The sequence below is a fragment of the Colias philodice genome, chromosome 24 (genome assembly GCF_061535455.1).
Source record: "Colias philodice isolate Cphi_HAF_F1 chromosome 24, ilColPhil1 Martin Lab GWU primary, whole genome shotgun sequence".
In the NCBI taxonomy this organism is placed as follows: Eukaryota; Metazoa; Arthropoda; class Insecta; order Lepidoptera; family Pieridae; genus Colias; species Colias philodice.
The window spans coordinates 4,455,356-4,479,007 of NC_143109.1; the positions used below are offsets into that span (position 1 = coordinate 4,455,356).

At 33.2% G+C, this 23,652-nt stretch overlaps 1 protein-coding gene and 2 pseudogenes across 1 annotated transcript in view; 1 reads left to right on the plus strand and 2 right to left on the minus strand.

The window, feature by feature from the left end:
• Positions 1–4,008: 4,008 nt before the first annotated feature.
• LOC149477699 (protein lethal(2)essential for life pseudogene) lies at positions 4,009–4,823 on the minus strand (annotated as a pseudogene).
• A 4,379-nt stretch (positions 4,824–9,202) lies between these two features.
• Positions 9,203–9,889, plus strand: LOC149477700 (protein lethal(2)essential for life pseudogene; annotated as a pseudogene).
• Positions 9,890–15,159: 5,270 nt separating this feature from the next.
• The window catches only part of LOC149477701 (uncharacterized), a 157,046-nt gene continuing 148,553 nt past the window's right edge, over positions 15,160–23,652 (minus strand). Inside the window, exons 9-15 of the mRNA XM_089710211.1 lie at positions 22,221–22,426; positions 21,530–21,714; positions 20,838–21,104; positions 18,425–18,632; positions 17,046–17,191; positions 16,208–16,330; positions 15,160–16,014 (exon numbers count right to left, since the gene is read on the minus strand). Coding sequence (XP_089566337.1) covers positions 15,304–16,014; positions 16,208–16,330; positions 17,046–17,191; positions 18,425–18,632; positions 20,838–21,104; positions 21,530–21,714; positions 22,221–22,426 — 1,846 coding nt within the window. The 3' untranslated portion in view covers positions 15,160–15,303. The remainder of the gene's footprint in view (positions 16,015–16,207; positions 16,331–17,045; positions 17,192–18,424; positions 18,633–20,837; positions 21,105–21,529; positions 21,715–22,220; positions 22,427–23,652) is intronic.

Below are 23,652 nucleotides of genomic sequence, written 5' to 3' on the forward strand. Positions count from 1 at the left end.
ACCTTGAATACATTGTTCATTTAATATAAATCTATATGGCCCTTTACACCGAATGATTTAAGTGAATATTTTCGAAGATATTACAGATTTAAAAATTGCGGGACATAGCGTTTGCGTACCAGCCGGCCGCCCGGCTATGTATTTTAACCCGTGCGAAGCCGGAGCGGGCCGCTATGTTTTTATATATAACGTTCACAGTTTTTCTGTAGTGTATTTAGTATCAGCATTGCACCCGTGCGAAGCCGGGGCGGGTCGCTAGTTTTTTATAAAATAAAACAAAAATAAAATAAAACTATATAATATGTTTATTTTCGTAAGTATTAACAGATACACACATTATAAAGTTGACTTGGACAGCCTAGACTTGACGAATAGCCGTATTGGAAACTCCTGTAATAAGTTTTCATAAAATTATATTGTAATCAACAAAAATATTATAGTTCACTACCTATAATATTTTTAATTAAAAGTATCAAAACGGGTAAGTCAAATTTACCAATAAAATCTTCAAAATTGAAAATTGTTATGTTTCTGACCCTTCTTCATCGAATATTTTTGTATAATACACATTGTAAACAACACCTCTTGCTTGTGATCGCAGCCTTTTTTGCGATATGTTCGAAGATTTTTTAGACAAAATCCTAAAAATTATTCATCAACTGCGAAAAAGACAAATAATTTGACAACCAATTTGATACTTGTCAAATAAACTTGCCACATGAAAATATTGCATTTTATAAATACATATAAATATGCCATCAGATTCTGGTAGACCTATACCTGTGACCGAACCAGTGACCATCCTATGACAAACGCACAACCAAAACGAATCTAAATTACTATTCTGGATTACATTTATCCTAAATTGATAGTATAATAATATAAACTACCTACGTAAAATATCCTATATCTTATCTTATATATAAAATTCTCGTGTCACAATGTTAGTCTTTATAAGTACTCCTCCGAAACGGGTGGACCGATTCTCATGAAATTTTCTGTGCATATCGGGTAAGTCTGAGAATCGGCCAACATCTATTTTTCATATGTACCACGGGCGAAGCCGGGGCGGACCGCTAGTCTTATATATAAAATTCTCGTGTCACAATGTTAGTCTGCATACTCCTCAGAAACGGGTGGACCGATTCTCATGAAATTTTCTGTGCATATCGGGTAAGTCTGAGAATCGGCCAACATCTATTTTTCATATGTACCACGGGCGAAGCCGGGGCGGACCGCTAGTATTATATATATCCAAAAACATAACAGTCACAATATGTGAGGTCGAACGACATCTATTAACCCGCTAGGTGGATTCTTTATATAAATACGTCTGAGTACTTACAGTAAAAACATTACCAGGCTGATAATGAGATTATTTGAAGTACCTACATACTTATAGGTCATTGACATGTTCCCATTCGACTGAATGAATAAAGTTGAGTATGAGTAAAAAAAATCACAAATCACGAATAGAATCTAGTTTAGATTCCTTTTCTAGTTCTTTCCAATAGACCTCGTAATTTTTTTTATTCCTTCTAATGTTAGTCAGGACAGTTTTGAATTGAATCTGTCGCTAATAAGATTTTTCAGTTTCGGTTTGCTAGTATTCTTGGCAAAGAGATGAATCATTTTTAATACTTTATAAATTTAACGTAAATTTCAGTCTGTATTCAAACGAGTTCTAAGATTAAGATATACATATAAGATGATTTGCTAATTTCCACACGCTTTATTATGTCCTTAATAAAATGCTAGACTCGTATGATGCAATTAAACATACAGCAATGAAGATATAAAATTTTAATAGATTAATCCCCAAGAAAAACTCGAGAACGGCTCTTCCAACACGGCTATTTCTTCGTTTTTGATAAGGCTCAAGGAGAATTCTTGAAGAGAAAACACGAAAAAGTTGCAATATGACAGAACAACGTCTGCTGGGGCAGCTAGTGCTAAAGTCGCTTGTTATTTTACTATAACGCCTTTTTATCAGCCTCATAAAGTTTTATATTAATTATCTTAATAATTTACCAATTTTCCTGTACAACGAAAATTTAAAATAGGAAGTTCTTGAGGGAACTAGCTTTTGGTGTCTTGTTATTTAGAATTCTATGTTTTTGATATTATACTGATTAATTTTTAAATACATTTAGTAATTGTTTGTTAAATAGTTACACAAAAACAAATCAAATCTTTCCTGTATGGAATTATATCGTAACTTCAACTATTATTTTTTTAATTGAACATATTAGTGCCTAGAAGTAGTCTTATAAATAAATATAGTCCGGGATACATCGCCCATTTTTGCAAGTGATTACTATCAAGCTAATTTTTCGTGAGTAGCTTTATTTTGATGAGATGCCCAATAATTTCATGTACGAAACTCTCGATTGTGGTAGCTTACGGAGATAACAAGGATAAAATTTTTTGATTTGATGGTTCTCAAATATTTATTACGCAATTTGTAGGACAATTATATAAGTATTAAATAAGTGAAAATAAAATAAAAAAATCAGCTGGTTAGTAATCATTTATGATGACTTCGTTATTCGATACACATTGGAAAGGGGGACTCTTTGATCAAACCATAGATTTTGTAGGACAAATATTTTTTCGAATAATTTACATAATTATCTTGAGATTGAACAAAAAAAAACATTCAGTTAGTAATTAATATTTGAGAACCATCAAATCAAAATATTTTATCCTTGTTTCCTCTGGTAGCTACCACAATCGAGAGTTTTGTACATGAAATTATTGGGCATCTCATCAAAATAAAGCTACTCACGAAAAATTAGCTTGATAGTAATCACTTGCAAAAATGGGCGATGTATCCCGGACTAATATACTTACTTTATTTTTACGCCTAGATGTCTTAGGACTTAGAGAAAAATAACTATGTTATTTTGGATTCATAATAAACTTGACCGGTTTAATAAAATCAAGCTAAACATCACTACATAGTATAAAACAAAGTCGCTTTCCCTGTCCCTATGTCCCTATGTCCCTATGTCCCTTTGTACGCTTAAATCTTTGAAACTACGCAACGGATTTTGATGCGGTTTTTTTTAATAGATAGAATGATTCAAGAGGAAGGTTTATATGTATAATAACATCCATTAAATAGTGGAGAAGTACTGTTATTTTTGAGGTTTCTAATGTGATGTCGTAAAAAATTACATTTTCTCCGCTTACATTGCAAACGCAGGCTGAACCCTACGAGTTTTATCAAAATAATGTACTAAGTATTATACACATTGAAAAGGTCTAAAGAAAAGTCCGCGATGGTATATGTCTATCTCTTATGGATAACCCACAATAACTTTTTTTTGTCATTTACTTTTTACGACAAATAATGGCTAATTTTCGATGCGATTTTAACTAATACAGCATTAATCCTTAACCAATTAAATACCTTGAATACATTGTTCATTTAATATAGATCTATATGGCCCTTTACATCGTTTGATTTAAGTGAATATTTTCGAAGATATTACAGATTTAAAAATTGCGGGACGTAGCGTTTGCGGCGGTACCGGCCGCGCGGCCGCCCGGCTATCGGGCGAGTCGAGCGGGCCGCTATGTTTTTAATTTTATATACAACGTTCACAGTTTTTCTGTAGTGTATTTTGTATCAGCATTGCACCCGTGCGAAGCCGGGGCGGGTCGCTAGTATAATAATATTAAAACTTTTTTTCTATCAATTTTTTATTGGTGTGACTTTTTAAAATGTTTGTGTTATTATTTCAGATATAATCTTTTGACAGTAATTTTACAAACTATTTTAGCAGAAATAGATCACAAACAAACATTGTAGTTATTTATTGTAAAGGATAACATGGATAGCATGTAACTACATAGTTAGAAATTGTGTGGCTGTTTATAATTGAAATAAAATTGAAATAGGTATCTAAGTTTTATTTCTTAGTGAGGTAGGTCAAGTCATAAAAAAAACAAACAAATAATTAAAAATTAATATTTATTAAATAAAACGTACAAATAAAATAAAGCTATCAGTCTCACATAATCGAATTAAAAACTAATTGAGTTTACTTTTCCTTGATTTCTTGTTGATTCGCATCCTTGATTTCCTTTTTCACAGGTCCATTGTGTTGGATGGGGACAGATCTTTCGTTCTTGGAGATAGTTGGCTGACGAGGAGCAGTCACAGTCAGAACACCGTCAGAAGATAAACGAGATTCAACAGCATCCGCCTTGCAGCCATCAGGCAAAGCATATCTCCTCACAAACTGCCTGGAAATGTATCCATGTTCATCTTTCTTCTCTTCATGCTTGCCTTCAACTATGATGTAGCCGTCGGTGGTCTTCACGGAAATTTCTTCGGGGGAGAAATGCTGAACGTCTAAGTTCACTTGGAATTTGTCTTTGTCCGCTTTAACGCTAGATCCAATGTCCCTTGCTGCTGCGGCCAGCTGTCTCCAAGGACGGAAGTAGTCTCTCGAAACCAATGGAGCGGCGACAGCGGTTAACATATCGTCAGGAGTCAGCGCCAAACCAAAGTCCTGATCCAGAAGACGGCTTGGACGGTAGGGCCAGTCAGCGAATACGTATGGAATTAGAGACATAGTTTAAAAATCGACTTTACAATTAATACAATTGAATAAAAACACTGAAAATCGCAGAGTTAAAACTCCGAGCGCAGTGAACTTCGCACTTTGATCGCTTGTTTGAATTTACTTGATTTGCCGCGCTCGCCTGCCGCTTAAATACTATTCAGCGCCATCTAGCGTTGAGTAGAAAATTCGAGAAATTTCTTCCGGCGGAATATGTTTGTCTCTTTCGCACACAGTAGGTCAGGGAAGCCGGCTGGTCGATGACACTGTGACGCGTAGCAACAACGCGAAAATTCTTGAATTCGAGACGATGGGCGGCGGCGTTTTATTTGTAAACAATGTATGTTTGTGTTTATGCTTTTTTTTTTAAATACGTACTGTTTATTTTAAGAAAATAATTTAGGGAATATTTTGTAAAACACACTCTTAATCGTAAAAAAATTAACTATTATCGTAGTATATTATTATTAGTCTGTGCTATTATTTAATTAAACCACAGTACTACAATATTATATATGAATTAAGTAAGGAATTAAGTATTTAACCCACTTAATTGCTTTGACTTATGTCCTTCTTATGTCTATGTGAATTTAATAAATTTATTTTTAAATTCCTGAATCAGTCTGCAAAGTTATCAAGGACTTCCAGATCGTTCACCCTCCTGTTACATCGGACAAAAGTACATTTGTGTAGTAAATTTTTATTACTATCTTTTATGGTTTGCTTATTACCAAGTGCATGCAAAATTATACAGGGTGTCCCACTGTTGGTATACTAAGCCCAAAGGAGGTTATAGATTTGCATACGCTAAGTACGTAAAAAATACTTAAAAAATTCCAGACGCATTTTTTTTTCAAGTAGATGAATTCTTAAAACTCTTCTGTGTACACCCATAACAAGCAACCCGCCCAACTTTGTCACCAGCACATGAGCTATCGTTTAATATTATGTTTTCATAGACAAAATGCTCACATTAGAGAAGCGGTATATGCCGGCTGCGCGAAGCTAGAGAAGAAAACATGGATTTTCAGGAAAAAATTAGCAAAAAATTTTTGACGTAATTTTGTTGTTTAAGTATTTTTTACGTGATCAGTGTATGCAAAACTACAAGTCTCTTCGCGCTTAGTATACCAATAGTGGGACACCCTGTATAATAAGTACCTACAGGCTACATGCACGTAGAAGCGATTTTAATAATTTATTTTACCTCCAAAATCCTTTTAAGAGTCGTATGGCAAGATTGCTTATTAATTTTATTATTGCATATATAATATTTTAAAGAAACACCAACCCTACCATTTTTAAACTTGAAATGCAAATATTAAATTTATGTGTTATGACAGACAAACATATGAAGCAATGTACTAAGCTTAATTTGGTTAAAAATTTATAATTATTACATGTAAAAGTTGAATATTAAACTCAAGCAAGTCAAAAGTCAAAATTACCGATTCTGATAAAACTTAGGTAGATATTTTTTATCAGGTCATTTTATATTTAACCACCACGCTAGTTTTAATTATTTATTAATTATCAGTATCAAGTAATAAGTACTTACTTATATTTTATTGAAAAAATATTAATAATATTCTCTGCCATTAAATTTAGTAATGAAATAAGGTGTTATTTTTATGAATAGGTATTGAAGTTTTAATCTAAGAAAAAGGATATAATATTACCTATTTACAATAATATGTATTATTAGCATAGATATCTAAATATGATTGGTATTTGTAATATTATAAAGTAATATAATAATATATCTTTCATACGATCGCTTTGTGGTAAGGTGAGAGTATACAATTTCATGAGAAAGTTTTATCTATACTAATAATATTATAAAGAGGAAAGGTTTGTATGTATGTATGTATGTATGTATGGTTTTCACGCATAAACTACTGGACCGATTTTGATGAAATTTGGCACAGATAATCTAAGACCCTGAGAAAGAACATAGGCTACAATTTATTGCGAAATATGTACCACGGGCGAAGCCGGGGCGGACCGCTAGTTAGGTATAAACTAGTTAGTAGATGATAGTTGCAGGTTTATACACTTATAATAATTTTATTATGTATAGCTTGTTTTTGTCTATATCTAGTGTTTTCTTATATTGTTAGTATGTCTTAACCCTAGGTCTTAACCAATGGAAATATTAAACATTGTTAGTGCTATTCTGTACAGTTATTTGAAAACGGCTCAACGATTTTCATAAATTAATGTAGGACACTTAGAAATTTTTCTGGAAGAAAAGGTCTAATTTATTGGGAATAAATTGCTCTATATTGTTATATTTTTTTCTCAACAAAATATGTAAGTAATAGAAAAATTTTGTATTGGCCAGTTTTTGTGACTAATATTTTTTTTGTATGGTCTGTAGTCTGTACCATTCGTGATTCGACAAGAATAATCTGTAAGTTGGTTAGTATAGAATTTATTAAGTATAGAAGCATATTATTCCAGAATATCGTTACTGTTGTTAATTAACGTTAATAATTAGTATGTATCGAGACACAATAATTACATTTTAGCTGTCAATCTTATTTACACTAAACCTATATTTCTTATAAATAAGAATATTGCTTGTGAAATCTAAAATGCTATGCAAAATATTTAGGTATTAATAAAATGATTAATAATGTAAAGTTAAATTGATAAGTAGTTAAAGTGATAAGGAGTACGGGAGATTTTGGGCCTCTAATACTGTGCTAATACTGTCTTACTTATTTCATTGGCGTTTTTCACAGTCACAGAATTAATATTATAATAATTTAAATTTTATCAATATCAGTTCAGTAGGTACCTAGTTAAAATTAAAATTTAAAAAAATTTGTGTCATTTTCTAAATAGCTATTGTTTCTTAACTAATTAGTAATTAGTATCATGTTGGTCCGGGAGCCAGCAGCAGATTTTATGACCAAGTTCCTCTCAAGCGGTAATTAGTAAAATGCATCAAAGTATAGTATTATGAAGCCTCGTGAACGTCAGCTGGAGCTCGGTTGGGGGGAAGAGCGGTTGTAGCCTCCCGTATCAGCTGACGGTTTTTCCACCAAGATACAGCCAGCTGACATATATATTTATCCACAGTTACATATAAGCTATCATCAGGTAAATTTTTGTTTGAGAGGAAATAACGGAAAATAAATTTTTCTTTAAATTTAACTTTCATGTTCGAGACACCAGCTGACGTATAATACACCATGTTGTAACCAGCTGACTATTTTTTTTCGTTGAGATATTGGGTTAGCTACAATTTGACAAATTTTTAGCTGAGAGGAAATGAATGAATGAATGTATTTTTTTTCCTATGTGCGTGGGAGGCTACAACCGCTCACCCCCCCAACCGAGCGCCAGCTGACGTTCACGAGGCTTTATAATACTATACTCTCATGCGTCTGACGAATTATCTCTTGAGAGGAAATAATGAACCAAATTTGCACCTGGCTCCCTAACCATGTAGATAGGTCACAAGTCATAGGTACCATAGATACTTACAAAAATAAAACACGCATATTGTCATCATATTGTAGTTTATTTTAAAATGGTTAAAATATAAATTATGGATTTAAAAATAAAAATAACAATAACAGGTATTTTTTTTTTAATCCGCTTTCCTTACCTTTCTGGAAAAACGTATTCCGATTATCTAAAAGTGCTTGATAGCATTTCAAAAACAAAATACTTGAAAATAAAAACATGCGTAATTCCCTAATAACATGTTTACAGATGTTTACATTAGTTTACAATAGCGTTAACGCTGACCTTTCCCAATATAACAATGTAGAATCTAGAAAGTACTCGAAGGATCGCGATAAAATCGTTCGACCCAGACGCATCTACAGCGTTCCAGACTTTCGGTCAGTGACGTATCCTTGAATAGACGCAGGGCTGCGCAACACTCGGTCCGAAATTGTAAAATATTTTTTTTAATAGTTGAAATTCGAGTTGAGGGAAATAGTTTAATCACATAGATAAACGAAATATAATTATATTCCCAATAGCAAAAGTGAGTGTTATTTTATACTAAACTAAATAAGATATTTTGTTTCCTGGAGTTGCTGGAGAATAATGAGCATTTCGTTTACATCATTTATCTATAATATTAAATAGAATAATGTTTAAGAAAGTGTTGATGATTCTGAGCAATACATTATACTTCTTCAAACCATTTATATAATAAGGATAATTAAAAGCCCCGATACACTTTTTTATTTTTTATAATATCGTTTACAATTTACATATTACCTATAACAATCTAATCCTTTATAATGTAAAACTTTACAGATATTTGCAATTTTTTATTGTAGAATATGCTTTTACGATTTGATTCTCATCGTTTTTTACATTCAACTATTTCAAAGAAAAGTCACATATTGGTCTTTAATTAAAGTGCCATACATTTAAGTTATAAATAAATTTGTTTGACAAACAATAAAAATCGTAAATAAGTTTAAAAAATGTTTAAATTCGAATTGCAAAAATATGAATAAAATGTGTAAGAAAAATGTAGAAAAGGTGTACAATCTCTGACATGTGTAAATGCTGAATCATACTAGAATCTTCTACTCGACGCTAGATGTCGCTTTTCGATATAAATATTGGCAATCGCGCGGCAACTGTTCAGTTTAAGTTTGAATTTCGAGCTACTTATTGTTCAGTGCGAACTGCGAGTGTGATCACTGCGATTTGCGACATTCAAAATGTCTCTTCTACCATACCTTTTCGACGACTGGGGTTATAGCCGTCCTCGTCGGTTGATGGACCAGCACTTCGGCTTGGGTTTGACTCCTAACGACCTTCTGTCTGTTGCTGCTGGACCGCTCATCAGCAGAGAATATTACCGCCCATGGCGTCACCTGGCAGCCGCTGCGAGAGACGTCGGTTCTACCATCAAAGCGGACTCGGACAAGTTCCAAATTAACCTGGACGTGCAGCACTTCGCGCCAGAGGAAATATCCGTGAAAACTGCTGATGGCTACATCATTATTGAAGGCAAACATGAGGAGAAGAAGGATGAGCATGGTTTCATTTCTCGTCAATTTGTGAGGAGGTACGCGTTACCTGAAGGCACGCAGCCCGAGACCGTGGAATCGAGGTTGTCTTCAGACGGCGTGTTAACGATCACAGCTCCAAGGAATGTTCCAGAAGCCATTAAAGGAGAGAGGAAAGTACCAATAGCCCAAACTGGACCGGTACGGAAGGAAATAAAAGACCAAAGCGAAGGCACCAATGAAAAACCACAGTGAATTTAGTTCATAAGGTTCGTTTTTAAAGTATTGTTTAAGACTGAATTAAATATAATTTTAAGTTCCTAATGTTTGGTTTCATTTAATACCCCTTTGCTACTTAATTGGCTTTAAAAATAACTGAAAATGTTATAGGTATGGTATTTTCTAGAAGCTTTATTTTATGTTTTCCTATCTTATATCTAGTTACATTCAAGAGTCCAATAATCTTATATTTAAATATTTTATTGATATGTGTATAATAATTATTAATGATAACGATAAATATAACAAAACAATTCTTAATAGGTTCTTCGTTTGAAATGATATATTGTTATGATTTCACCGTAGGATTTAGTTCCTTTAAACTGGATAACGGCAAATGAAATAAACAATCCACTTTTTATATCGTACAATATTACAAAATGCAGATTTCAGAGAAGGGTGAGTAAATAAAACACGCTCTTATACGAATCACTTTATTTAGCTACAACAAAACGACAGAATCCCCATGGGGCTGAGTGGGTAAATAATATATGTAATAGTGTACATACAAAACAATTTATTTATTAGAAGCTCAGTTACGCATATCACTACAGTGCTCTGTATCCACAATGAATTAATAATATCGGTTTGGAATAAAATATAGAGTTCTTAATATGTACAAAATAAATCAACACAAAAGTGGCCATTCTTATCCTTGACCATTTTTAACTTAAAAAAAAAAATCCCACCAAATGATTTGACAAATGACATTGACGTACGTATTTTTTTTATTACAAAATTAAATTTTAAAGGACGTTGACGGTTGATAGAGGAAGAGTTAACTATCCCAAACCGATATTAAATTGTCTACAATACATTAAAAATATATTGAACTATACATTGAACTACTAGTCGCAGTTAACATTTATGTCTAACACACAACAAGTTTAAAGATAAGGAAACAAATTGGGCCAAAGACATCTTCATTCCATTAAAAAATGTATTATGTATATGTCACGGCTAAAGGTAGGTGAGAACATAAACTTAAGATTAGCCGGCTAAACTTAGGTTTATTTTCGACGAGGTGTTAATGTTAGTTTGTTCTATCTTTAGCCGGCTAAACTTAAGTGTAACCGCAGGCCCGTGGCTAAAAATGTCGGGGTGGGTAGATTTGGTTAGCGCCGGGCCGGTGGAGGGCTTGAGGGGCCCGCACAGTGCCAGAAAACACTCGCCCTGTTCCTTACATGTATTATAGTAACCAAATCTACCCACCCCGACTCAGGGCAGAAAGCTGGTGGCTAGGTTAGGTTAGGTTAGAACTCTTAAGACCCGCACGAGCCGAGCGAGCGCAGCGAGCGTGCTGCGGCAGCAGCCGGCGAAGTGCCAGAAAACACTCGCCCTGTTCCTTACATGTATTATAGTAACCAAATCTACCCACCCCGACATTTTTAGCCACGGGCCTGCGGTTACACTTAAGTTTAGCCGGCTAAAGATAGAACAAACTAACATTAACACCTCGTCGAAAATAAACCTAAGTTTAGCCGGCTAATCTTAAGTTTATGTTCTCACCTACCTTTAGCCGTAACATATATAAATAAAAGTTAACCCTAGAGAAATTTATATACCAATCGAATATAAAAGAAAGTAGGTATATAAGTGATTCAAAAGGAAACATTGTATCATCATACATTCATATTTCATACATCGATTAAAATAATGAATACCTGATGAAAAGCCCTATTCAATGAAATGCATTTTTGTTTTTAGAGGCGATGCTCAAATACTTTTTTGTAATGTAGAGCGTTTGTACGCTTGGTTTGTACATATTTATTCTGTCATACTATAATTGACAATGTACGTAATTGTTAGTAGTTTAATTTTTAAAATCACGGGACGTGCAATATTGCATCAGATATCAAATGTGTTGTACATACATTATTTGAATTAAAATTTCAATGGATTTGATTTTGTGTACTTTAGATTAATCAATGTTTACTGTAGTTGTAAGCAATTAACTTTATATCATATGAAAGTATGAAAGTATATGTATATATGGGATTTTTCAATAATACTTACATAGTTTTAATAAGTATTTGAGTTAATGTACTGAATTTCTAAACAACGTTTGTGTATGCGGTGACCATATTTCGCGGCATATATTTGTGTGATTTTTGCTTTGAATAAAAATGTTTAATGTATTATATTTTAAAATATAAAATATGTATGCATGGACGTATAAAAAAAGACGGACGGTATATCGCCTAAACATTGAGTGAAGCCTAGTAATGGCGGCGAAACATCCATGTGTGTGTGCCATGTTGCCATGGCAACAGTTGTCTTGATGACAATGGCGGCTGTATTTTTTTTCTATAAATTTTGCCGTTATAATTTTGTCATTAAAACATAAAAGAAATAACTTGCTTCCCTGTGGAATGTAATCCCTTGTGTTTTGTTATTTAAAATTGTACTGTTGCGACACCATTTAACCACGCAAGACGGCATTTTAAATATTTTTTGTGAAACAGTGACGCAGTTAATCAGTCGGTAGTTCACGACGTAATGGCGGCCGACTAGCTTACTATGGTGAGAATGTGTGCGTGTTTATTGTCTTTACACGATCGCTAGCTTACTATGGTGGCTTCACGTTGTTTGTTCGTAATACGGCGTCCGTCTTTTTTATACGTCCATGTATGTATGTATATAACAATAATAATGATCAATGATTATAAAAACATTTACTTATCTACAAAGGAATTAAAATTTTCTTGTAAAAATGGAAACTTAAAATTAAAGTAACAAATTTCTGTGTTAAATCGATTATATTAAATTTAATGTGTATTTATATAAATCATTTTTAATACTGTTAAATCTTATTTAATATGCGACGGTGCAGTGCTTTGTAAATAAGTATCTCATGAAAATTAACATTTTAGGAAATATTTAAGTGTAAAATATTGCTATTTGTATATTCTTTACATATGGAAGGCATGATGCGTGCTTCAATTATTATATTTATTACAACATTAATTTAAATAAATTATAATAGCAATAACCATTTAAATACAAACAAATTTATTAATTTTTAAATATTATGCTTAATTTAAAATATATTTTGATAGTTGCCGCGAGGAATGACCACTGTTAATATATAAATATTCATTCATGTATGCAATAAAGTGCATAACAATAACTCTATTTACTTATAATTTTAAATGCCGTTGTTGTCAGATAATTCAATAACATATTAAAATTAAATTAAATTTTCTTTTTTCAGACTAAAACACAATAACTAAAACTAATGATTCAATACGATACAAAAAGTATACCTAAATCATGAAAAATGTCAATACAAACAAATTTTCAATGAAAATGGTCAAATCTCGCGGTCGCTTATGAAAAAGCGGAAAATAATTTTCACATTTAAATACTTATATATTTATATCTAATTTACCTATAATCTAAACTACATGATATGCCTCAGTTTCATTAACTATGCTAGAATAATAACTATAAAATTGAGCTTTGTTGATATGTTTCGATCCCGCCGTTTTAGCGGATAATTTATAATTTCGTTCTCCAATATGTACCCTTGATGTATATGTTACAAAACGTGTTTTATTGTAGATATATAAATATTATAAATAATACGAAATACTTTTTTTATAAATTATCAGTGGCGTAGCTGTACCTGTAGTTCTTTATAAAGATTTAAACTTTCAGATTGTATAAATTTTATCTATGTAACATAACTTTGACTTATCAATATTAATGTTTTAACAGCATTTGTAATGTTTGTTTTAGATGAGCTACACCATTTACAACAATAAAGAAAATACAAGACAAATACATACTTACTTAGATCATTTCTTAAAATTCATTAAACAAAACATAAGTATATAAATAATTATAAATAACAGTATCTAACCATAAGTATGATGTATACTTATATAACATTTGTGCTTGAAAAAAGACAAAGCGTTAAGATGTTAGAATTTTCAAGACATTCTCAAAACAGTTTAACATTGCATTATAAATCTGGTAATAATATTTATTAGACTCATACTAAGCAATTTACACACCCTTTACTTGCCAAATAAATAAAATAAATTGATATGCAAGTTTTCCATAGAAAAGAAAGGGCGGTAAAGTTTCAAGAACGGTAATACAATAACAAAAGAGCAGAACATTTTTTTTTAGTTCAAGAGCCCAACTACGCAAGAAAGAATTTAGAATAACGCAGACAGTTCAAGCGAATTCCTTAATGGTACATCACGTCATAGAATAGATTCACATTTGTCTACCAAACCGTCCGTTAAAACTCTCCAGAACACAAGAATCTATGTCTACTTCAAATTAAAGCTTCCTTCTTTACCATTTTACATTTTACAATGCCCCGAAGTACATTTATCTAAGTGATATCTATTTTATTCTAGTGCGCAACTCGGCAACTTTCTTTTTTTAAGATAAAGAAGGCAATTTTCAAACTCATCATATTTTTACAAGCTTGTAATCATATAGAAGTCATAGAACAAAACAAGATTCAACCAAGAGAATAAGTCATGAAGAAAAATGTTACCCTTCCAATTTGTTCTTAGCAAACATTTCTTGCAACGTTTTTATATAGACATCCGTCTTTTAAATTTCCTACCTCATATTAACCGTTTTGACAATCTAGCCAAGAATCTTTTCTGTTTTTGTTACCAGAATTTAATAATTATTTCATTTATAATAAGAATCAAATTTGATAGACTTGTATTTGATAAGTTTTACATAATATAGATTATAGTATTTTCGGTGCTTGAGAAGTAACGGCGAGGTTTGAAAGTTGCAGAGTGCGCGTCTATTGTGCATACACCGATAACCCCTACCCTAACAGAAAGGCGCATGTAACACTATAACACGTTCTACCCCTATCTAACGAGATCGACGAATTTAATACAAACGAGTGTTAATTATTAAATCCGGTCAGATTTTCTCTTTGGTTTTTAGAACTTCAGAAGTATTTATTTTTTCGTCGTAACCTTTTAAGTATCTTAAATTGACCTGAAAATGTATACTTGGATTAGTTTTCGAAGGACATCATACAATTACGATCCAATCATTGATAGTTTGGAGATTTCTGTAATGAAATATTATAATGGACGTTCCATGGAAAGGAAAACATGGGTTGTATTGACTAAGTTTAATTTTCAGCGTATTTTTTTCCTCAGAGCAGTACGTTAGAGTCTAAATTAGTACATGTCATAGTTACCATAAATATTTCATATTTATTTCATTCGAATAATGATTTTTTTAACGATATTATTGGGATTAAAATAAAAAAAGGTGCAAGTTTCACAAATAAACAACACTCGTTTGCATCAACAATCATCAGAGCTGGAACAGAATTCTAATAGTGTAAAAGGCGTAGTATATTTATTTACAAAACCCAGCCTTAAGATCCTCCTACAAGCACCAGTTCTAAGTCGAAAATAAACGAAATACACTTAACTAATGATATGTTTAGTTCATCTCAGTCTTCATACTACTACTAGAGTTAGTCCTAAGCTAACGGATTTCACAATCCCATAAGAAAAGGACGCGATTTTTTCAAAAAAGAACTCACCGAAAAGCATCTCCGAAACAATAGTACATCCAATATAATCTCTAGAAAAATATTTAGGTATAATTGCATCAGCAACGAGTTCATTAAAAGTATATATTGTAATACTCACAGCTTTTACGATATGTTTCGTTTCCTTAACGTTATATACATCTATATCTCTTACGTCTATATAATTTGTGATATGTGTTCGTGCTTTATCTAAAGCGAGTGCATCGTGCGAGATATCTCCATAATTCACAACGACTACGTCACTAATATCAATAAATTCATCGTAACATTTCAAAATAGATAAAAAATCTTTTACAATATAACTCTTTGAGAAAGGAACGACTTGTGAAGAGTTTCGTTCCGATTTACTAATCCTAGAGTTGTGTAAATTCGAGAAACAATTGACGATATTTTTGAAAAGGGTAAAATTAAAATGATAGATGATAGTGATGAAGATAATAAGGATATAAAATATTTTATTAGGGGTGATGTTAGAGACATTGGAGCTGGGGGGTGTGGGGTAAACGACGTCCACTTCGGCGATCTTGAAGATGGAGAGGAGTAAGTGGGAGGAGATGTCCTCGTGCTGGGAGTTGATTCGCGATTTCACGATCTTCAGTACATCGATGCATGCCTCCTGAAAATATTGGAAATATTTTTTTAAGATCAGTCTATTTTGATTATTTTTAATGCTAAACCAACTAGCAAATTTAAGTACTTTGTAGAATGTAGAAATTTTAAAAAGGGAATGTAATTAAAATACCAATTCGATCACGACATTCATAAATATTAATAGACTGACAAATAAAATACAGATTTAGTTCTGTTACCTTTTCCTTGTCCAAGAGATCGTCCCCAGCTTCTTTAAGTATTTCTTGCTCTTTGGGAGGGATGCTGGCTGATATGATCACATTTTCATTGCTGATATTGAACAGAGTTAACGTGCAGTTTGTCTGAAAATTGATATGATGCAGGGTTATTAAATTGATGAAAGAAAATGAACATAGTTCTCGTAAAAGTTATTAGTAAATGAAGAAAATTTAAGATGGAATATCGGCCCCTTTTGAGAGGTATAAGTGATACATATGTTATTTCCAATCTTTTGATTGATAAAATTTCTGGTTGCTCTGTTTATACATTGCCAGATCTGTGCATTCGATCGGGGTCAAAAGTACTTCTTAGTTAAAACATCACATTATCCATTCGTGCACATTTTTTAAATTTGTTATTTTTACAGCATTAAAATTTCCAACAATTCAAAAATGTATCGTTCTCTGGTACACGTTATAAATATTTCTAACATTACGAATGCAAAACAAAGTCATCTTACTATGAGCAATATAAAATTTCCAAACATTCCTACAATACATAATTATTTATGACATCTAAATTCCTACTAAACTAAACTATCCAAAACGACGACGCGGTTGGCGCAGTGGTAAAGTAACTGCCTACTGAGCCGACGGTCCCGGGTTCGATCCCCGGTCAGGGCAAATATTTGTGTGATGAACTCAATTGTTCTTGGGTGTTATTATCTATATATATATTTATTAAATATTATATTTACCGTCGCCTAGTACCCACAACACAAGCCTTAATTGAGCTTACTGTGGGACTAGGTCGATTTGTGTAATAATGTCCTATAATATTTATTTATTTATATAATACCTGATCGCGTGTAAGATGGTGCATGTAGTGCTGCAGCAGGCGCACGGCGTCCTCCGCGCCGAGCCCGGTGTGCGGCCGCAGCAGCGACTCGTCCACCGCGCTGAACCCCAGCAGCAGGTACACGCCCTCCGGGAGGCGGTACTCGCCTGGAAATGTATTTTATTTAATCAACCTTAAACAAATTAACTAGTACATATTTCAATAATTGTAAGAAACTATTTTTCGACACGACTTTAATAGTCTCGAAGTTTTGGAAGAGATCTTTTATTCATGATCATTCTTATCACTTTAGGTCACATTTTTGTACTATTTTATTTTTAATGCAAAAAACAAATACCTATAGGTGGTAGTTTTATTGAAGGTTTGCAATTTGAAAAAAAAGTGTCGTCTGAAGTATCCGTTATAAAATAACTATAGGTAAACCAGAATCTCATGGCAATTAGGGAAATCAAAATTTTGAGTGTGCAACCCTAGGGAAAATGGACTGAACGATCTTGATACTGCGTATTTTTTATTTTGTCCTCAATATCATTAGTCACATTACACAAGTGGATAATACTGTATTAATAATGAGATATCCACGTAATATTATGTAGGAACTTATTACATGTATAATATACATATTACTTTTCTAAAGGTAAGTCATAATATTATGTATTTACACTTGATGATGATGCGGATCAAAACTTATTTACTATATTTAACGATTGTTTATAATTTTTTATAAAATAAAACAATAATAAAATAAAATCATGTTTATTTTCGTAAGTATTAACACATTATAAAATTGACTTGTACACCTTGGACTTGACAAACAGCCGAATTGGAAACTCCTGTAATAAGTTTTCATAAAATTATATTTTAATCAACAAACAATATTATAGTTACCTATTTATAACATTTTTAATATAAAGTATCAAAACGGGTAAGTCCAATTTAGCAATAAAATCTTTCACGCGCTTTAAAATTGAAAATTGTGATGTGTTTGACCCTTCTTCATCGAATATTTTTCTATACACATTGTAAACAACACCTCTTGCTTGTGATCGCAGCGGTTTTATCGACATTTCGAAGATTTTGAAGACAAAATCCTAAAAATTAATCATCAACACAAATAATTTGACAACCAATTTGATAGTTGTCAAATAAAGTTGCCACATGAAAATCTTTTATTTTTTAAATATAAATATGCCATCAGATTCTGGTAGACCTATACTTACTCGCTTGTTATCGAGAGCAAGCGTCTACTTCACAACAACAACAACAAGTGTCTACTCGTAGATGACTTCTGAATATGTATTTTGCAGAGCGTTCCTGTACATATTAAAGTTCCTATAGACGTATAAAGGTGTTCCTACATACGCGTAAAGTGCACTCACCCGGGTTAGGCCGCATGCAGATAAAAGACCCGGAGTAGCAGTAGCAGCGGCCGCGGTACGCCTGGTAGGCGGGCGCGGCGTGCGAGTAGTGCGCCAGGCGGCTGGAGCACGGCGCGCGCGGCACGCACGCCACCTTGCACGACACCTGCAGCGACGCCTCGCACACGCACAGGTCCGTGCACTCCGCCAGCTCCGCTGAGCGGTACAGCTGAGGATCGAATGATCACTACATAGTATAAAACAAAGTCGCTTTCTCTGTCCCTGTGTCCCTATGTATGCTTTAATCTTTAAAACTACGCAACGGATTTTGATCCGGTTTTTTTAATAGATAGAGTGATTCAAGAGGAAGGTCTTAGTATATAATTTATTATGTTTTAGACAAATCGGGCGAAGCCGCGGGCGGAAAGCTAGTATGAGTATATAGCAGAAATAAGAATGGACCTAAAACTGATCCCTGTGGAACACCAATGCTAGAATGTGCACCGTATAATCATTCTTTATTAAAAACAATGGTTTGTTTTCCATTCTGGAGGTATGGAACAATGAGATTCTGAACTAGACCTTTAATTCTATAGTAACTGATTTAACACAAAATAATGTCTACAAAATACAAAGTCAAATGTTTTAGGTAGGGGTAAAGTCACCAGTAGTTGACCATGTACCTGTAGTTGACCGCTAATGCACATAAACCGTTATAATAAGAATTCGCGGCAATTTTAAAAACTCATTCGTTAATAAGTAGTTAGTGCTGCTATCTGGTCAAATAGGCGCGTAAATTGCGCATCCATATCTGTCAAATATAGTAAATGGTGGTCAGTTGTTTGTTGAATGACGGACCATTAAATCAATAAATTCGTTTTTGTAATAATATTCGTAGTGATTGAAAAAGTTTGAAGCTGAATACTAGGAACTTTGTCACCTTGTTGACGGTAAGTGTTTTTCGTTTTTTATTCGTTTATGGTTTATTTAAATGACAGGGTAATTAAAATTTAAAGATTTGTTGACAAAATTGAGATGTGGGGGTGGTCCAATACTGATTCCGTTTGACTGCGATTTTCTAGTAATTGACCATGGTGGTCCATTACCGAATTACCGTTTGACTATGATTTTCTAGTAATTGACCATGGTGGTCAACTTTTGATTATGTTCTGTATCTTTTAAATATACTGCATATAATAATTAATTAAAATAAACTATTTTATTTACTTTAACAATAGATTGATTTTCTTTAGTTAGTTAGTTAGTTTTGTTTATGGTACGAATTTATGGCTATGATCTATTACTAAAACCAATTTTTATCTTGTAGATGCCTGGGAAAAGGGGCGCATTCCTAAATTATACTGAAACTGCAATGCTTGTAGCAGTGAACGATGTTCGTCTTCATAAAACACCAATACGAACGGCTGCAAAAAAGTTCGGTGTACCAAGAATAACGCTTACAAATAAAGTAAAAGGGAAGTCACCGATGGAACGAAAAATGGGTCCGACATCCATCCTTACACCAGAAGAGGAGCATAAAATATGCGACTGGGTGCAAAAAATGGCAAAAAATGGCATAAAGATGTGCTCGACTATCCCTGGGATGCAGTAGTTGCTCACATAGAGGCTCCCAAGAAGACCAGTTCTACGAGAAATGTATATGATGTTCCAGAGATACATTCCTTGATATGATAAATTTGGCAAAAAGTTTGACGTTTACGCTTTGTGTTTGACAGTGTCCTTTTGTTTTATAACCATCTTTCGGATCTTTTAGAATCTTGTTTTTATTTAAATTATAGGCTTAAAAAGGCCTAATTATTATTATATTTCAAATAAAACGTTATCTTTTCATCTTATTGCTTCTTATTTAACAAATAACCCAATTAAAATTGTAGCATCTGAGTGGTCATCTACTGATGCAAAATATGGTCATCTTCTAGTTTTTAGATGGTCAACTACTAAATTTCTAATATAAGAACATTTTTAATTTTTTTTAAGTTTATTCGGCCATTGTACGTGGTGAAATGCTTGTTCATATGTTAAAACACATTTCACAGGGTTTCCAAAAAAATAAACTTACTGAATTCATATGATAATTAAAGTCAAACATTTAAAAAGAATATTCTGTCTCCTTAAGTGGTCATCTATTGATGCTTTTACCTTATGTGTTATTCACCAAAAACAACTTAATGGAAAGTTCCTAGATAATTATATTTGTTTAATGAACGAAATTGAGTGACATTTTTTAGTTCTGTAATCATTGATAGCAAAGTATATAATTTTATTTATTTATTTAGAAATAAGTTACCCATGCCCTAGACGCTAGAGAATACTTAGATACAATTTTTACTTTTCATTCAAAAATATGATTCACAAAATGCAAATTTACAGGTAATCACGTGCTTGTTAAAATTTATTATTTGAAAAAACTTACCCGTCTAGTTTCTCCCATCCTGATAATCTGTTCCTTATCATCACTCTCCGGTTTCTTCACAACGCAGTACTTCGCAGGCTCCAAAGTGGTAGGTTTCGGCGTGGTTGTGGTCGTTGTCGTGGTCGTGGTCGTCGTTGTAGTGCTTGTGGACGTGGACGTCGTCTCCGTGGTCGTGACTATCACTGGCTCAGAAATTTGGGCAATCTCATTGGGACCTACTGTTTGCTCGGACATAGTAGTTATGGGGCTTAGCTCTTCGCGAGTTTCCTGGAAAATAACAATAATAATTATCAATGAAATGTTTTTAACGGCTCAATCTATATTCGTATATATCCTGAATATGGGTTGGATTTTTAAACTGTCAAGTCAGTGAAGACGCGTATCGTCTTTTGTTTTTAGTCAAGAGGTTCTGTTCTTTGTCTTCGTCGCTCTTTTGTCTCAATTTAATCAATCAATTTCGTCCCCTTTTGTTTTTATCAAGCCAGCGCGGTGAATACTGCACAAAGTAAAAAAGGTCCTCTCTTTTCCTGGTTTTTGGAACATGCCCGGGTAAATTAATTTTGTAAAATTTTAATTATTGGCGATACATTCAATAAGACATGATTGAACACACGCAATAGATACTTACGCTTGGGGTCACAAACAGTGTATTGTTTTTAGTAGATTATCTAAAATGGTATATTTTCTCTTACCTGTCGAACCTCCGCCTTCGGCAAATCCAACGTCACATGCTGTGTAGTGTGTCTATGGTGGGTGGTGGTGCGGTGATGGGTCGCGGGTTCGGGCGCCACGGTGATGTAACGAATGCCGTTGTCGAAGGGAGTGGTGGTGAGCAGCGGCCCGTAGGTCTTCACGTGGTAGTCGCTTTGGGATTCCACTGGAAATTTTGTAATATTGTGATATAAACTTGTGATATTAAATTGGAATCAGTGTTTATATTACAACCAATGTCATCCGAATGATTAGAACAGAAAAGAAGTTACGTCATTTTATTTATGGTTGGTTGATATTAAACCTCATAAATGAAATTTGCTTGTCCTTGACTCTCAATATAGTGATTGCTTGAAATTAAAGTATTTACGGTATGATTAAGTTGGATTATTAGCACGTAATCATCGGCAGTAATTGGATTTACGATTGCTTTAGGACACTCGAGGATATATCTTATAACTCCATCTAAAAGCTCGCCTTTTAATTACCAGTATTCCTGCTACTGTATCCTATGAATATCCATCAAATGATACTTTTACTAAACAGCTTACGTACTCTATCTCTTATCAAAAGAAAATCGATATTACATTCCACTTGAATCATCTACTACATCACTTTTCCTCTCCCTACAAAAAGGAATACACACCAAATGAATCACATCAGCCAACTCACCAACACAAGGATTGAGCCACAACAGCCTCTGCCAACCAAGACAGTCATACAGTTGCGCAAAGTCCGTTCCCCGGCACGCACACGCAGCTCGCAGCTGAGTCCCCAGCACGGCCACCACAGCTGCGCGGCACGCAGCCGGCGAGCCCGCGCAGCCTTGCGTCACTGCGTCCACCGCGCACCATTGCTCGTAGTTCTCTAGGCGGATTCTAGGGATGAAAATTTTTGGTTTATACGATTTCTAGAACTTTCTACAAAATAAATTTAATTTCTAGAAATTTGGCAATTAGTAAATCAGACTAGTTCAAATGATGCAACAGAAGCATAGAACTACATTCGTAAATTATATAATTATTATATTTGGCTGGGAAAAATATAGCCTATTTCATAGATTTCGTTCTCAAAATCATACTGCATCAATGAGCCATATTAAACTTAAAAATTTTCTTTGACTTTCAAGACCTTCATAGAGTAAAATACACCTATTGTTTCCATTTAAACAGAGAGCATTATCAAATGAAATTTCAAACACGAATTTTACTAAACAAGCAACTTGTTATAAATGACACAGATTGTATATTGAACATAATAATTTGTCCATTTCCAGATTCATGTTCATTACGAAGCATGTTTAATGAAATCAACATCAAAATTAAATTAATCGAAATAATACAATTATAAGTACAATTGAAACCAAAATTATGCACCGTGTATTTGAAGTAAAAGAAGTACGAATTTTAGAAGGAAATAATAAAAGAAAGTGTATTCGTAAAGCGGGCTTGACCTTTTTCCTGTTTTTGGTATTTTAGGTGCTCACAATTTTCATGTTAACGTTTCTAAATATAATACGAAATAAGCACGAATGTTTATGAAAGGTTTGAAAATATACGTAATTACAAAAATTGTGTTTATTATTGTGTTTACAAAAATTAAAGTACACACAAAACAAGTTATGTTAGGGTTCAGGAACATGAAAACACTAAAAAACTTCAAGCCAGTCTAACTTAATCAATAAGCGTACATGTATAAAACACTTACATATGTATTTCTAAAAATATCATCGTTTCCTTCAAACTAGTTCTTATGGTTTAAAGAAATATCTATATAGAATTATAGACCTCAGTATTAAAAGGAGTTTGAAGCGATTCCCCTAAGATCTCTTAGTTATGAATTGGCAATTTGGGTGTAGCTGAGAAAATCCAGACAAATGTCGAAATAATGCCTTATCGCCAACCTTTTATCCTCACTTAAGTCTGAATAGGCTTTTCACGTCTTTTCTACTTATGTTTACAACTTTTGTTTATTTAAAGACTGTAGTTTTTTGTTTGAGAACTTTTGCAATCTCATCGCAAAGAATTTAAGCCCTTTTATGTAGTTTGTGAACAGACTTCATTGTTATAAGAAAGTGTGGTTGGGTATTTTTCCGTAATAGGTT